The sequence below is a fragment of the Canis lupus genome, chromosome 8 (assembly GCF_048164855.1).
Source record: "Canis lupus baileyi chromosome 8, mCanLup2.hap1, whole genome shotgun sequence".
In the NCBI taxonomy this organism is placed as follows: Eukaryota; Metazoa; Chordata; class Mammalia; order Carnivora; family Canidae; genus Canis; species Canis lupus.
In genome coordinates this window covers 38944446-38959121 of record NC_132845.1, presented here as the reverse complement: position 1 = coordinate 38959121, position 14676 = coordinate 38944446, and the positions used below count along the sequence as shown (strand labels likewise).

Here is a 14676-nt window from a genome sequence, read left to right as displayed (position 1 = left end):
AAAAAGATTTCATTGTTATGAATACATGCCGTTTATTTATTCAACCCACACTCGTGGGTAAGTAGGGGGTTTGCAGTTTTTTACAAGTCGGAACAGGTGGTATGACTTTGCCTTCTTCCCTACGCATCTCCTTACTCCAAATCAATGTAAGTAGATTCGGGGCACCTGCGCGGCTCAGTCAGTTGAGCGTTTGCCTCTTAGTTTCGGCTCAGGTCGGGATCCCAGGGTCACGAGACGGACCCCCGAGTGGGGCTCCGAGCTCAGCGGGGAGTCTGCTTGGGGCTCTGCTCCCTCTGCCGCTGCCCCTCCAGTGGGAAGAGACGTGTGGGGCCGTGTTCACAGCTCCATGACGGCGAATGAGATCTAATTCCCCAGATTGACCATAAGACCCAAAGGTTCCCTTTTCCTCGTTCGGGTCACGTGAACCACCAGGTGCTACACAGACAGCAAGAGCGTCATATTCAGACGTCAGTGAAATCTGAGGAGGGGAGATGGAAGCACATGCGGGGAGTGCGGGGGCTCTTCCTCGGGGAGGGCCACCCGGCGCACGTACCTGTGAGCATGCAGCACATGGTGGTCTTGCCGGCCCCGTTGTGTCCCAGCAGAACGGTGATCTGCCCCTGGTAAAGGTTCATGGTCAGACCTTTGACTGCCACGTGCTTACTCTTTCCCGTCTGATACACCTGCGGAAAATTCACGCGGCGGGCATGTGGTGTTCCTGAAGCATCTATGAACCACATCAAGTCGCCCTGAACTTGGATTTCCAGTCCACCCATGGGAATCCAAGGCGAATCTGGGAGGGCGCCAGGGTTTAGCTGCCTGGGGCTGCAGAGGAGCCTGACGGGGGTGCAAACCCGGGGGCTTCTCCCCGGTGCCCCAGAGGCCGGAGCTCGAGGACGAAGGGCTCAGAGCTTGGCGGGGAGTCTGCTCCCTGCTTCTAGAGCCACACTTTGCCCTGACGTGGCCCAGCAGCTGAGAATTCCCACCAGAACTGTGGGTCTGCAGACAGCAGGTGTGTGAACACAAGGGAAATCCCTGCTCGTGGAAGCCAGAGGCGAGCCTGGCTGCTGGGGCCGCTCGCGACAGACCTGGAGCCCCCGGCTGCATCGTGAGTCCCTGGGCTCCCATGTGACACCTACCCCCCAACTCACACACCCGGCGCCCACAGCCACAGGAGGGCGGCACGAAGTGTGACAAGGCTGCAGCATCCGGACACGGACACGCCTCTCCCTTGGACTCATCGCATTTGAAGATCAGAAAGTGCTAAAGGGGAAATGCTGCTCCATGGGATGCACCAGGGCACAGGGCTCACGTCCAGGCGTCCTGCCCTGGGAGCGCTTAGTCACGCGGGGCTCAGCGCGCAGCAAAGGCTCAGCCAGCGCTGGCAACAGCCAAGCCCGCCCCATCTGGAAGCCGGGCTGAGCGACTGGGTGTGGAAACCATGGGGATGGACGTCAGCCACCAAAGAGCTGAGCTCCAGGGGGTCCCCAGGCAGCAGTGCTGGCGTGGCCGGGGGCGGGGGGTGTTTCAGCCAGAATCATCTGGACCCTCCGTCCTCCCCCACTTTACTGCATGACAGGAAACAGGACGCATGATGCTAGATTCCTATTTCAAGGATCCCCTCCCAGAAGGACGCTAAGCCTCTCTCGGGAATGAATGTACCTTGTAACCACCAGGTTATTATCAGAATAAAACAAGCCTCTACACGTGATTTCTTAAATTCTTAAAAGGAGATTTGTGAGCTCCTACCTTGTAGAGCTGTCGTATTTCAATCCCTTTCGCCAAATCGGTAGGCTCTTCCTGAATGAACTTGCTTTCCGAAGCTTTGTCTGGGTCCCCCACGTCCAGCACTGACCGTGTGAGGGATGAAGACCGTCCCTGCCAGTGGGACGGCTAGACAGAAAGTCAACTACATTAAGGTGTTCGGGTGAATCGACCAGCTTCTTCGGGAACATAATACTTGGGTAAAATAAATCCTCCACCCCACCCCGCCAACCCCAACTCCCCGTGTTTCCTGGTACCAAACAGCTAATGGTGCCTGGAGAAGTCCGGCAACCTGTTCATGGACTCACTACCAATGAGCTGCATTTGAGCCCACAACTCATGGTCCTGAGGGTGGAGCGAGGACAGGACATGCCCCACACCCGGGCTCCCGGCGAGCTGGGGAAGCCATCATGTTGGCAGGCAGCCCCCTGGCCAAGGCCTGGAGAGATAGCGGGGTAGACGCTTCTCCACACTCCTGGAAGGGCCAGCGGGGCCACCTGTGCCCTTCAGACAGGACCACCTGCTTTGCAAATGGTGGGATGGGGCCGCTGGCGGGGCTGCGGGAGCACCGCATCCACAGGTGAGCTCCACTTCGTGAGGACAACATGGTCACCACGGGAGGCAGCGACTCTGAGAACTCATGGGGGGGGGCAGCCACGGGAGGCTGCACCTGCCGGCTCCCAGGGTCACACGGTCTCAGAGAGGGTCAGGACTACAACAGCCCAGAGGGGAAGGAGGCGGTGGTGTCCCGTGGGGACTTGCAGGGCCTGGTACAGGCGTGGGCACACCGGACATTGCAGACATGTTTGCAGCCTCTCTGCACGGGTGCCAGCAGGGGGCAAGGGTCGGAGGCAGACTCCTTTGTCATCGTGTTCCCTTGGCGACCACAAGCTGATGGGCTTGGAGTGAATCCGGGCTAGAGGAGCCCACTTGGATTTCCCGGGGCTGGAGGTTTCAATCAGGACACTGACACGGGTGAGGGTGTTGTGGGGCTGTACAAGGTGTCACGTGGTGTGTAGGACAGGAGCGCCGGTACTCACCATGACGAAGAAGTACCAGGGCTTGGGGATGCCGTACTCCCCCGGGAGGACGGCCTCCACATACCAGGCCACCAGGCCGTACAGGACGGAGTCCAGGACCAGCATCACCAGCACGTGGGAGAAGTTAAACTCCCCGCTCAGGCCGCCCACGTGCTTCCACCGCATGCCGGTGCCTGAGCCAAAGGAGGCACGACGTCAGCGCATGGGAGGTGCCCAGGCCACCCATGGGACTGGACTGTTGGCCTGGGCCGAACGCGAGGCGCCAGAGGGGAGAGCCACTGCCACGAGTTTCTCCCCAAGAAAAAACATTTTCAGGATCCCCGAAAGGCGGGAGGAGGAGTCTGGTCATCCAAGGGTCTTCCCCATGCCCTGCGCCCGTCGCACCGCCTCTCGCTGGCTGGTTCTCTTGAAGCGAGGTGGGTGCAGGCGCCTCTTTGCCCTGCAGGCTCTGTGTCCCCCCGGGGTACGTGCCCTCCGCGAGCATCCGTGCTGTGATCAGAGAGGGGCCCGCTTGTGATTCAGTCGTCCCTGTATCTGCAGCATCCGCCCCGGGGCGGAGGAGGGGCCCGGGACCAGTTCCGGGACGCGTAGGGAAGTGACTAACCTGTGTGATGCCAAGCGTCTAATCTGAGTGCAAGTTGACTAAGCTCGTCATTTAAAGCATCCAAGGTTCTGAGCGTGTGCTGCCACCCGGCAGGTTGGCGGGGGTGGGAACCAGTGACCACGAGAGAGGTTTGAGTGGACTTCAGGTGAGCCAGCGGATGGGCTGGTGTGTTAGTGTCACACACCCATCAGGTGTGTCAAGGGGCCCCCGGGAGCCTGCACTTGCAACACCCTCTCGTGGGGGGGCAGCTGCTGCCGCTTGTGGGGGGGGGAAGGGGAGGCGACCTCTGAGCCCCTTCCTGGCATGGGATCCCGTGACCTGTGTCTCTCTGTGTACCGACCCAGGGCGTCGCCTTTCGCTGCAGCTAACAACCAGACCTCGCCCGACTGGGACGGGTTCCAAGGCCGCAGTGGCCGCCGAGCACACTTAGCTCCCGAGAGCCAGGTCCATCCCTACCCAGTGTAGTTCCGCAGGGTCCGGGTGGCAGAGGGCAGAGCTCCTTCCCCACCTGGGCAGGTGGGCGATTGCCAAGTGACCTTAGGTATTTACTGTGGATGCGTGAACTGGAGCTTTAACAGGCAAGCCACAGGAAATGTCCGGGTGACCTGCCCCCCTCCCTGCCACCAGTTGCCCCAGAAACCCCCAGCGTGCACACCCCACACCCACACCCCTGGCGGGGTGTTTGCAGGCAGCATCTGGCTGGGTCTGGCCTCTTAGCCAAGCTGGCCGCCTCCCTGCCATTGGTCAGCGCAACATTCACGTTTCGTGACGACTGCTGCTCCAGATGAAAAGCTACCGTCTTGCCAGCGTTTTACTATTTGTTCCAAACTTTTGGTTCTTTCTCTCCTCTTTTCCTCTTTTTTTCTTGCATTCATAGAGAATCTTTGCATGATTCAATTTTATTTCCACTGCTGATTTATTATTTATACATCTAGTGTTGTTGCAGGGTTTACGGTATTCGTCTTTAACCAGAGTGTGTCATCAGATGACGTTTCAGCTCCTCGTGGGTCCTATAAGGACCTTACACAGCGTCTCCCCAGCCTCCCCACCCCCACTGTCACCCCACATCTTCTGCACGAGCTCTAGATGCTATAGGTTCCTCCTGCTTCTGCTGTAGACACTCAGTCCTCTCAGAGCAAAAAAAAAAAAAAAAAGTCAAATAAAAACAAAACAGTACAAAAACCATGAAAAACAAAGTATTTTCCATTCCTGGTGCTCCTAAGTGCTGCGTGCAGATCCATGCTTCGGTCTGCTATTCTTTTTGCCTGAAGATCTCAGCATTTCTTGCAATGTCTCCTCCCCATCAAGTCTGTCAACTTCTGTTCCTTTGAGACAGCCTGTCTGTCGCTCACTTTCCGGCGGCTTGGCAGGGTTTGGCCCGAGCGCGTAACCGGGTCCCCGCCATTGTGTCCTGGCTTGTGTGCACCTGTGGCCCGCTGGGATTCGCTCTTCCACGGAGTGCCTACTCGAGCCCCCTGCCCCGCGCTTTACTGCAAATCCTCACATTTAACTGATATGTAGGAATTCTGTACGTACTCCGGACACGAGAGTGTTCTGTGGGTTCGAAGTGTGTCCGTCGGCCTCTGTCCTCCATTCTGTCTGTGGCATCTGAAGGTCAGATGTATCTGTCTTTGTGGTCGGTTATTTTTGGTGTCTTGCTTGATGAGGAATCTTTCTGGCCTCGAGGACGGGGTGTCCTCTTTTGTGTCGTCTCCAAAAGCTTTGTAGGGTTTCGACGCTGAAATTGATTTCCGCATGCTGTGCACTGGTTCTCCAGAACCTTCTCCAGAAGGTTCTCCAGGGGCTCTCGTGCCACCTCCTGACCCCCACTGATCCCTAGCACTACTTGGGCCTTTCTTTCCTATTCTCTCAGTCTCTTTGTCAATCTCTAGCCTGTGTTCAGGCTCCTGTGGTCACTCTGATGAAAAGTAGTTTTTAAAAAAAATTTTAATTAAAAAATAAATTTATTTATTTATTTATTTTAATTTAAAATTTTTAATTTAAAAAAACCATTTATTTAAAAATAAAATTTTTTAATTAAAAAAATTTAAAAGATATTATTTATTTATTCATGAGAGACACAGAGAGGCAGAGATACAGGCAGAGAGAGAAGCAGGCTCCATGCAGGGAGCCCGACGTGAGACTCGATCCTGGGACCCCAGGATCATACCTTGACCCAAAGGCAGATGCTCAACCGCTGAGCCACCCTGGTGCCCCAATTCCTCAGGCTTCTTGTGAGATTTTCCTCCTGCCGCCTGGGGTGCTTACTTTTACGCTGGTGCGTCTGGTTAGATTTCTTCTTATTACTCTTGTCTGGGATTTGCTGGGCCTCCTGAAATCCAGTCTGGCAACAGATGTGGGCCCCATCTCTTCAGAACCATGTCTTCTGCCCCTTTCTCTCTTTTCCTGCTGGACCTCTGCTCCTCGCTCTTCTCTGAATGTTTTCTCAACTCTCTTGCACATTTTAACATCTTTTCCATTCTCTTCGTTGCCTCCTACGTGGTTTCCTCTAACCTACTCCCAGCCCATAACCGTCCCTCAGCTGTTTCAGAGCGACTGTTAACCTATCCACTCAGTTTTTTATTTGGTTGGTTGCAGTTTGCATTTCCCAGAAGAGGTATTTCGCCCTTATTCCTGCACATATTTTCAAAGATGCCTTTTTTTTAAAGGCAAACCACATCTCCCGAGCATTATTGTTTCATAATCTGTGTTTTGATCCCAAAACAGGAGGACTTTGTGAATCTATTTTACTTTCTCCTGTTTCTGTTGGTTCTCATCCACGGTGGCTTATTTCCTTATGTTTTCAGGTGCTTTTTACTGTGCTGTGTTTTACCCTTGAGAACCCGTCTGTGGCGATTCACCACGATGGGGATGAAAGTGCATCTGCCGGGTGCCTGAGTGGGGGGCTCCCTTGTCCCAGCTCCGCCTGAAATCACATCCCTGCTCCAGGGTCCCTGGACAGGCTCCAGGGTGACCCTGGGCTGCAGCTCCTCCAGAGAACCAGCCTCTAACCGGTTCTTCGGGCAGTTTTCTCATTTGCTTTTTCTCCCATGATGCGGTTGGCACCAGGGCACCTTCCCCAAGGCCCTCTGGTCTATGGGGCCTCGGATACACATGCGAGGAGAGACTTCCCTGCTCCCCTTCCAGAAAGCCGGCACCTCCGTTGCTGGCCAGGCTGGGCCGGGCCGGGGCTGAGGGCTTCCAGCTTCATCCTGGTCCTGTCCCTCGCGGGTGGTCCACACCCAGTGACCGTGGGTGGCAGCGGCGAGGAGGCCCGGCCACTCGGCCCAGCGCTCCTCCAGTGGCCAAGGTGTCAGGGCTGCATGTAGCCCTGCCTAGCCTGGCTCCCCCTCTCCCCTAGAGGATGTCAGCAGCCGAAGCAACCCAGGTGCCTCAGCTTTCAACACACAGGCTCCATAAACATCCCTATTCATTCCCTAACACATGAGGAATCAGATACTATTTTAAATCTACTTCCCTCTGTACTTTTTTTTTTTTAAGATTTTTATTTATTTGAATTAGACCACAAGTGGTGGGGAGTGAGGGGCAGAGGGAGAAGGAGAAGCCGACGCACCACTGAGCAGAGAACTGGACCCGACGCAGGGCTCTGTCCCCAGGCCCTGGGATCATGACCTGAGCCGCAGGCAGGTGCTTAACCGACTAAGCGTCTCAGGCGCCCCTCAAAGGATTATTTGTAACGTGTGGTCTCGTCGATGCTTTGTTAAGGAAAACTACTCGGCTGCAAAACCTTCTAGTCAACTGCACACCCTTCATTATATTTTAAGCAGCCGTACCCTGTTTAGACCATCCTAACTTCACAAAGACGCTAACTGGTAGACGGTGCCTCTGACCAGGTCACTGGAAATCATCCCAGTTGCGGTAAGAGGACCCGCCAACTGGATCCGGCTTGGCGTCCTATTCCTGCCCTCTGAACCTACCCTTCCTAGTCCGGAACCAGGACTCTGGTGATAGGAGCCAACGCAGAGTCGTGAAGACGCATGAAGATGCTCGCTGCAGTGTCCGCGCCAGGCCGCCTCAGTGTCTCCGAGACGTGGGACAGCATCGCCCAGAGCGTCCACTGAGCTCAGCGGGCGTCGGCCTTCGTAGGTTAGCTGCGACCTTCCGCAGTGACTGTCGTCGGCGTTCTGAGGAATTCTTCTAACCCCAGAACGTAAGACACGTAAGTGCGCTTCCGAAGGTGGGACTTGCGAGGACAGTAGGCCAGCACCGAGGGACGGTGCCCCCGCTGACCCCGAGGTAAGTGGCCCTGCGTGATCTGTCAAGTTCCAAACGCGCTCGCTGAACTGAGCGGTGAATCTGTGTCTTTTAGATGTGTCACTATGTAGGCTTATAATTTCCTAAGTCATTAATACGCTTTAGTTTGGCTCCCGAACCAGGCCGTGAGCTGCCGGTGGGAACCGCGTCCTACAACCCACCACGCTCGCCAGACGCTGTAAGGGCTCACGATGCGGAGGGGGCTGGCGCAGGCCACTTGGGAAGGCCGTGGGCCTGGCCTGGGAGCAGGGGCAGAGCTTCCAGGCCGCTGCCCTGGGGACATGGAGGGCTCACCTCTGATCTCGAACGAGGAGATTAGCCGGACTCCTAGCGCCATGGCGATGTTGGAGAGGAGACAAAAGGCCACTTTTTGGAAGTAGGTCCTCTGGGGGTAGCTGAAAGTCAGGTACAGGTACGGAAGGTAGGTGAAGAAGAAGATGATGCCTCCGGCAGCGGTTGCTACATGAGCTGCGGGAAGACAGGACAGGAGCCCATCAGCCCTGCATGAGGGGACACAAGCCCCTTCCCGCCAGGGCCTGCCGCAAACCCTCTCCTTCCCGGACAGCGGCCCGTCACACGACCCGAGGCCAGCATAGCATCTACCAGCCTCTCAGGGACCCTTCATGTCCTCCCTGTTTTTACAGAGGAGGAAACTGAGGCTTGGCCACAGGAAATACATTGGCCCAGGTTCATGGAGCTAGTAAACCACAGGTCACGGACTCTGGGCTCTGCAGGCGCCAGCATGGTAGCTCCGGATTGGGAGCCGCGGCCAGTGGGAGATGAGCTCAGGTGTGACTTCAGGAAGTCGAGAGAGCGGGGACGTAAGATTGCATCCACCAGAGAAGGAGCCCCGTTACGCATCGGGCAGCCCTGCGCGAACCTGGCTCTGCACTACGGCTGACCTTGGGTCTTTTTTTTTTAAGATTTATTTATTTATTTATTTACTTACTTACTTACTTACTTATGATAGACACAGAGAGAGAGAGAGGCAGAGATACAGGCAGAGGGAGAAGCAGGCTCCATGAAGGGAGCCCGATGCGAGACTCGATCCCAGGACCCCAGGATCGCGCCCCGGGCCAAAGGCAGGTGCCAAACCACTGAGCCACCCAGGGATCCCCTGACCTTGGGTCTTGTCTAACTTCTCTCTGAGTTTCAGGTTCTTCTGTAACGGGTTTTAGGAATTGCTGACTTTTACTAAGCTCTTACTATATACCAAGGACTGTTCTCAGCTCTTTACACGTAATATCCCATTTAATCCTCATAACTAAGTATAAATGCTGTGATTTTCCCATTTCACAGTTCCCATTTGGAACTTGACATTTCACAGAAGGGGAAACGGAGGCACAGTGGATTTGCTAAGGTCAGGGTCCACACAGAGATTCAAAAGCAGCCCCGTGAGGCCAGAACAAGAGCTGTCGGCCTCAGTGAGAAAGGAGAAAGGCTTCGGGTGTCGGTGGGCAGCGGGGAGGTTGGACACTGCAGCCTCAGAGAGGCGGGGGACGGTCTGACCAGGGGACGTGGGTGCATTGCAAGGTGGTAGCCAGGGGGCCTCCCCGGGGCCAGTCCACACCGGGGAGAGTTTTTCTCCAGCTAAGCTCTGCAGCTCAGGTGTTGGCATGGGGTAGGCAGGGAGCTTGTTGGGACCGGGGTGGAGGATTTACAACACGAGTTCAGTGCAGGGCTGACGGTGTGGAGGAGTCAAAGTGGGGATGGGCCACGGGCTCGGAGCCCCTGAGGAAGCCGGTGAGGCTCACGCTGATGGATGGTGACAAGGTTAGGGCCAACGGATCAGGCGTCCTGACAGCAGACAATGAATTACTGGAGGAGGCAAGTGCAAGAGGGAAGGGGTACACAGGGAGCTGTGGGGTCAGGAGTGAGGTGATTGGGGCCAAGATTCTGGTGAGTCGGTGACACCCTCCTCCTGCAAGGGGCTGAGTGTCCTGGGCAGCAAGGGAAGAGGTGTGATCTGGACTGAGAGCACCTTCCCCCTGCAGCCGTGTGGTGGGACAGGGGGGTCACAGTGGCCCTAGCAACCTTCAGGGCTCACCAGTGGGGAGTTTCCTGGGCCACCGTTATAAGTCACAGATTTTTACATCATCTGGGATTTTTACATCTTACATGTTACAACCCATTGCAAGCATTATTCTTTTTGATGCTCAAGATGCCCTGTCTTAGGTGAGCGGAAGCATCTTCAGGTTGGCTCGTTCATCCTTTAGACATCATCCCCTTGGTCTCTGGAAGCCTGCTCGCTGTGGTCCACAATGTCCAGAGCTCGTACCGAATGTTCCCTAGGTCAGACTTCAAATCAGGTGTCCCCCCACGGAGCCCTGGTTCTGCGCAGAGGCCCTCAGAGGCCACAAGGGCCACTAAGGTGTCTAGCGCTCCTGGGCTGCCACTGCTTTTAGGTCTTCTCTGGAATCATGGTGAGAAATACATTCGTAGAAGATGAGCTCATACCAATAATTCTAACTGATATTTATTATTATAGGGTTTTCCTTAACATCTTTGGCATCTTGTCTCTTATAGACTTGCTCTTGAATTCTTGGTTTCTATGTGTTTTGCTTTATCTTCGGCTGTAACTGTATCACTTTCAAAGAAATAATACCAACACTACTCCTAAATACCGAGAATACTAACACAGCTGAAGATTTCTCTGCCATTCCTTTACCCTTAAAATATCTGTCACAAGAGATATATAATTGAAATGCTGTTTTAAAGGCAGTTGAGGTAATTGTTTACTTTGTGAAGTAATTACTTTCAAGCCCCTAACTTGAAAACATTTATTTCTGTTGGTTTTCAATTCTTAGAAATTGCTTCTATAATTTCCTCCCCCCCCCCGCTATTTTCCCAGTTGTTTACGTGGTGTGGTGGGCAGAATGAAGGCTTCCCAGGGATGTCCTGTCCTGACTCCTGAACCCTCATGGCTTTACATAGCAGATGGACTTTGCAGAGGAGGTTAAGAATCTTGAGATGAGGAGATTATTCTGGATTGTCTGGGTGAACCCGATGTCACCACAAGCACCCTCAAAAGGGGGTAGGCGTGCCAGAGTGAGGAGAGGTGAAGGAAGGGGAGAGAGCGGTGAAGACAGAGGAAGGAGCCGTGAGCCTGGGAACGCAGGCATCGGGAAGTGTTCTCATTTTCCCCTTGTGTCTCCAGAAAGAACACAGCCCAGAGAAATGCACTTTAGACTTTGGTTGTAAGGTAATGAATATGCACTGTTTTTAACCACGAAGTATGCAGTAGATTGTTAGAGGCAACAGGAACGTAAAACGCATGTTTAGAAGTCAAAACCGTGTAAAAATTCACCTCTTAAATGATATCATTGACCTTCATTAGCATACGCTTTGCTCACATATATCTCTACCCCTCCCCCTTTAAATTGTCATTGAGACAGATTCTAACTTTACATGTCGAGTGCCCACTAACACAGATTTATATTTTTATGCTTTTGCCTTATAAATCATATAGGAAAGAGAAGAAGACTTACAAACCATAAATACAAAAACACTGGCTTAAGTTACCTTGACCAGTGGTCTGTGTTTCTTCTTATGGCCTTGAGTTGCTATCTTGTGGCTTTTCATTTTTGCCCAAATAATCCCCTTTAGCCAGGCTGCTGGTAATAAACGCTCCCCACTTCTGTTTATCTGAAAATGTCTCAATTTTGTCTCCGTTCTTTTTTTTTTAAGATTTTTAATTTATTCACGAGAGACAGAGAGAGAGAGAGAGAGAGAGAGAGAGAAGCAGAGACACAGGGAGAGGGAGAAGCAGGCTCCCTGAAGGGAGCCCGATATGGAATTTGATCCCAGGTCCCAGGGATCACGTCCCAACCCAAAAGCAGATGTTCAACCACTGAGCCATCTAGGTGCCCCTCGTCTTCATTCTTAAGGGATAGTTTTGCCAGATATAGAATTCTTGGTTGAGTTTTTTCCCCCCTCAAGATTTAAAATGCCATCTTATTACCTTCTGGACCTCATAGTTTCTGAAGAGAAATCAGCTATTAATCTTACCGAGGATCACTTATATGTGAGGAGCCTCTTCTGCTTTCAAAATGATCTTTATGGCTTTGAGTTTTGACAATTTGAATGACTCTTGGTGTGGATCTCTTTGAGTTTAACCTGCTTGGAGTTCACTGAGATTCTTTGGTTTATAGATCCATGTTTTTCATCACATTTGGGACATTTTTTTTTTTTTTAGATTTTATTTATTTATTCATGAGGCACACAGAGAGAGGCAGAGACACAGGCAGAGGGAGAAACAGACTCCCTGCAGGAAGCCTGATGGAAGACTGGATCCCAGGACACCGGGATCCTGACCTGAGACGAAGGTAGACACTCAACCACTGAGCCACTCAGGTACCTCAGTCATTATTTCTTTGAATATTTTTCTTCATTTTTTCTTTCTTTTTTTTTTCTTATTCTGGGACTCCAGTGATGTGTATGTTAGTATGCTAGGTGTATCTCTCAGATTCTGTTCCAACCAAGAAAATCCCAGCACCATCTGGTTTCACTGGTGAATTATACCAAACATTTACAGAAGAATGAACATCAAACCCTCTCAAAGTCTAGACCAGTAAAAAATAAAGGTGAATAAAATTGTGTTAATTTTTTCCTTCATTCTATCCATGTGGTATATTACATTTACTGCTTTTCTTTTTTTAAAAGATTTTATTTATGAGAGAGAGAGCGAGAGAGAGAGAGGCAGATACACAGGCAGAGGAGAAGCAGGCTCCATGAAGGGAGCCTGAGTGGGACTCCATCCCGGGACTCCAGAATCAAGCTCTGGGCCAAAGGCAAGCGCCAAACCGCTGAGCCACCCAGGGATCCCCATACTGCTTTTTGTATGTTAAATTATTCTTGTGTTCTTGGTATAAATCCCCCCTTTAGATGGTCTGTGATCATTTAAATGTGCCATTGAATTTAGTTTGCTAATATTTTGTTGAGGATTTTTACATCTCTATTCAGAAAGAATACTGGTCTGTAATTTTATTGGTCTGATGTCTTTTCCGGCTTTGGTATTAAGGTAATCTTGGCCTACAGAATGAGTTTGAAATATCTGCATTCTTATTTTTTAGCTTTCAGTTTTATTTATTCTGGATACAAGTCTCTCATGATATATATTACTTGCAGATGTTTTCTCCCAGCCTGTGGGTTATCTTTTCACTTTCTTAATGGTATACTTTGAAGTACAAAAGTTTTTAATATTGATTTAGTCCAATTTATCAATTTTCCTTTTTATGACCTATGCTATTGGTGTCATGTCTAAGAAATCACCATCTAGCCCAGGATCACAAAGATTTTTGGCCACATTTTCTTTTAAATATTTGTGGTTTTAGCCCTTATATTTGAGTTTATAATCCACTTTGAATTTTTATGTATGATGTGATGTAGAGGTCCAACTTCATTCCTGTGTACGTAGATACCTCACTATTCCATCACCTTTTGTTGAAAAGACTATTCCTTGCCTGTTGAATTGTCTTGGTGCCTCATCAAAAATTGATTGATCATAAACTCTGAGTTGTGTGGTGTATTTTTGCTTTCACTTGAAACTCTTACCTGCTATTTGCTTTCCACTCTGGTCTTGCTTTACTGTGCTTCTGACCTCATTGGTTTTGTTTTTTGTTTCTAGCCCTCTGCTTATTTCTCATGCTTGACCACAAGTTGAGTTTTTTGGGTTTCAACCTTCAGCACCACGTTAGCCTTAGCTTTTAAGCATCCTTTGATACTCATGTTCCAAGGTCCCCACATAACTCTCTTACTTGACCCTCCCCCCCACCATGTTTGCCCCTGAACAATTGAGGGATAGTAGGGGAACTCGGTATAGAGTTTGAGTCAGGAGACAGTGTTCAGGCCTAGTCAACCTCCCAAGGAACCCACTCCCATCTTGGCAGAGTTGGTATTTGCCAGGGCCCACATATTAGAACATTAGAACATTACATTACATTGTAATGTAATTACATTACAATATATTACATTGATGTAAAATATTCATAAATGTAAGCAATAAACTGCCTGGCCTCATTTATACCATATTTTGATTTTTCCCCAAGTTCTCTAAAGCCCTTCTTCTTTTCTTCTATTTTTTTTTTTAAGATTTTATTTATTTATTCATGAGAGACACAGAGAAAGAGGCAGAGACACAGGCAGAGGGAGAAGCAGGCTCCATGCAGGGAGCTCAACGTGGAACTTGATCCCGGGTCCTCAGGATCAGGCTCTGGGCTGAAGGCGGCACTAAACCACTGAGCCACCTGGGCTGCCCAAGCCCTTTTTTTCTTTTGTCACCAACTGTTGGACCTACCCTCCACTAGTGTTTTTATCTCTACCTCTTCTATTTGAACCAGGAGTTAATTCTCCCACACTTTGACTTTGACCCCATTTCCTGTTATTTTTGTTCCTAGTAGTTCATCGATTCTCCCAATAGTTTTAGAAGTAACACCCGTCCCAACAGGACCAAGGTCCCAGGAACTTCAGTCTTACTATGGTGTCTTAGCCACCCTACCATTGTGCCCAAATTCACAGTCAAGACCTGGAAAACTATCTGAACTGATGCCTTACCCCTCATTTCCTTCCAGGTTGGGACTTGACCCCATTTGTAGCCATTTGAAATGACATTTAGACGCCAAATGAAGTATAAAAACATACATACATGGAGATGGATCCCTAAGCCTTTAACAGGGAATGGAAATAATCCATTGCTAAAGTAGCCAGAGGAGAAGTGAAAACCTGGCTTTAGAGGAGTGATCATTCATGCTGTAGGTGACTTCAATAGCAGTGCTTCCACAAACAGAAGTCATAAACACCCTCCCTGACAGAAAATTGTATCAGGACTCACCTTTTTGGAAGAATGTGCTGATCATGAATGCAAATAAAATCGTGGCAGTGGCAAAACACAGTAGAAAAACGAATATCAAGCTAGGGTCACTGTTTCTGAACACCACCACACCATGCACCTACGGAGCAGTCATAGACACATGTCGTTTTTGCATGGAGAGAATA

The 14676-nt window shown here is 50.9% G+C and overlaps 1 protein-coding gene and 1 long non-coding RNA gene across 9 annotated transcripts in view; one reads left to right on the top strand and one right to left on the bottom strand.

Annotated features, from left to right (window-relative positions):
• The window catches only part of LOC140638293 (ATP-binding cassette sub-family A member 17-like), a 78082-nt gene that overhangs the window by 40532 nt on the left and 22874 nt on the right, over window positions 1–14676 (bottom strand). For 7 of the 8 annotated variants that reach the window (XM_072835378.1, XM_072835379.1, XM_072835380.1 and 4 more), the window contains 5 exons: window positions 14513–14630; window positions 7978–8151; window positions 2805–2977; window positions 1750–1893; window positions 554–683 (listed from right to left, as the gene is read on the bottom strand). In XM_072835378.1, coding sequence (XP_072691479.1) covers window positions 554–683; window positions 1750–1893; window positions 2805–2977; window positions 7978–8151; window positions 14513–14630 — 739 coding nt within the window. The remainder of the gene's footprint in view (window positions 1–553; window positions 684–1749; window positions 1894–2804; window positions 2978–7977; window positions 8152–14512; window positions 14631–14676) is intronic. The other variant, XM_072835376.1, reaches the window with a different exon arrangement.
• LOC140638298 (uncharacterized) lies at window positions 2670–13589 on the top strand. Its single transcript, XR_012035396.1, has 3 exons — window positions 2670–3553; window positions 7263–7665; window positions 11879–13589. It is a non-coding gene; the product is annotated as an uncharacterized lncRNA (long non-coding RNA).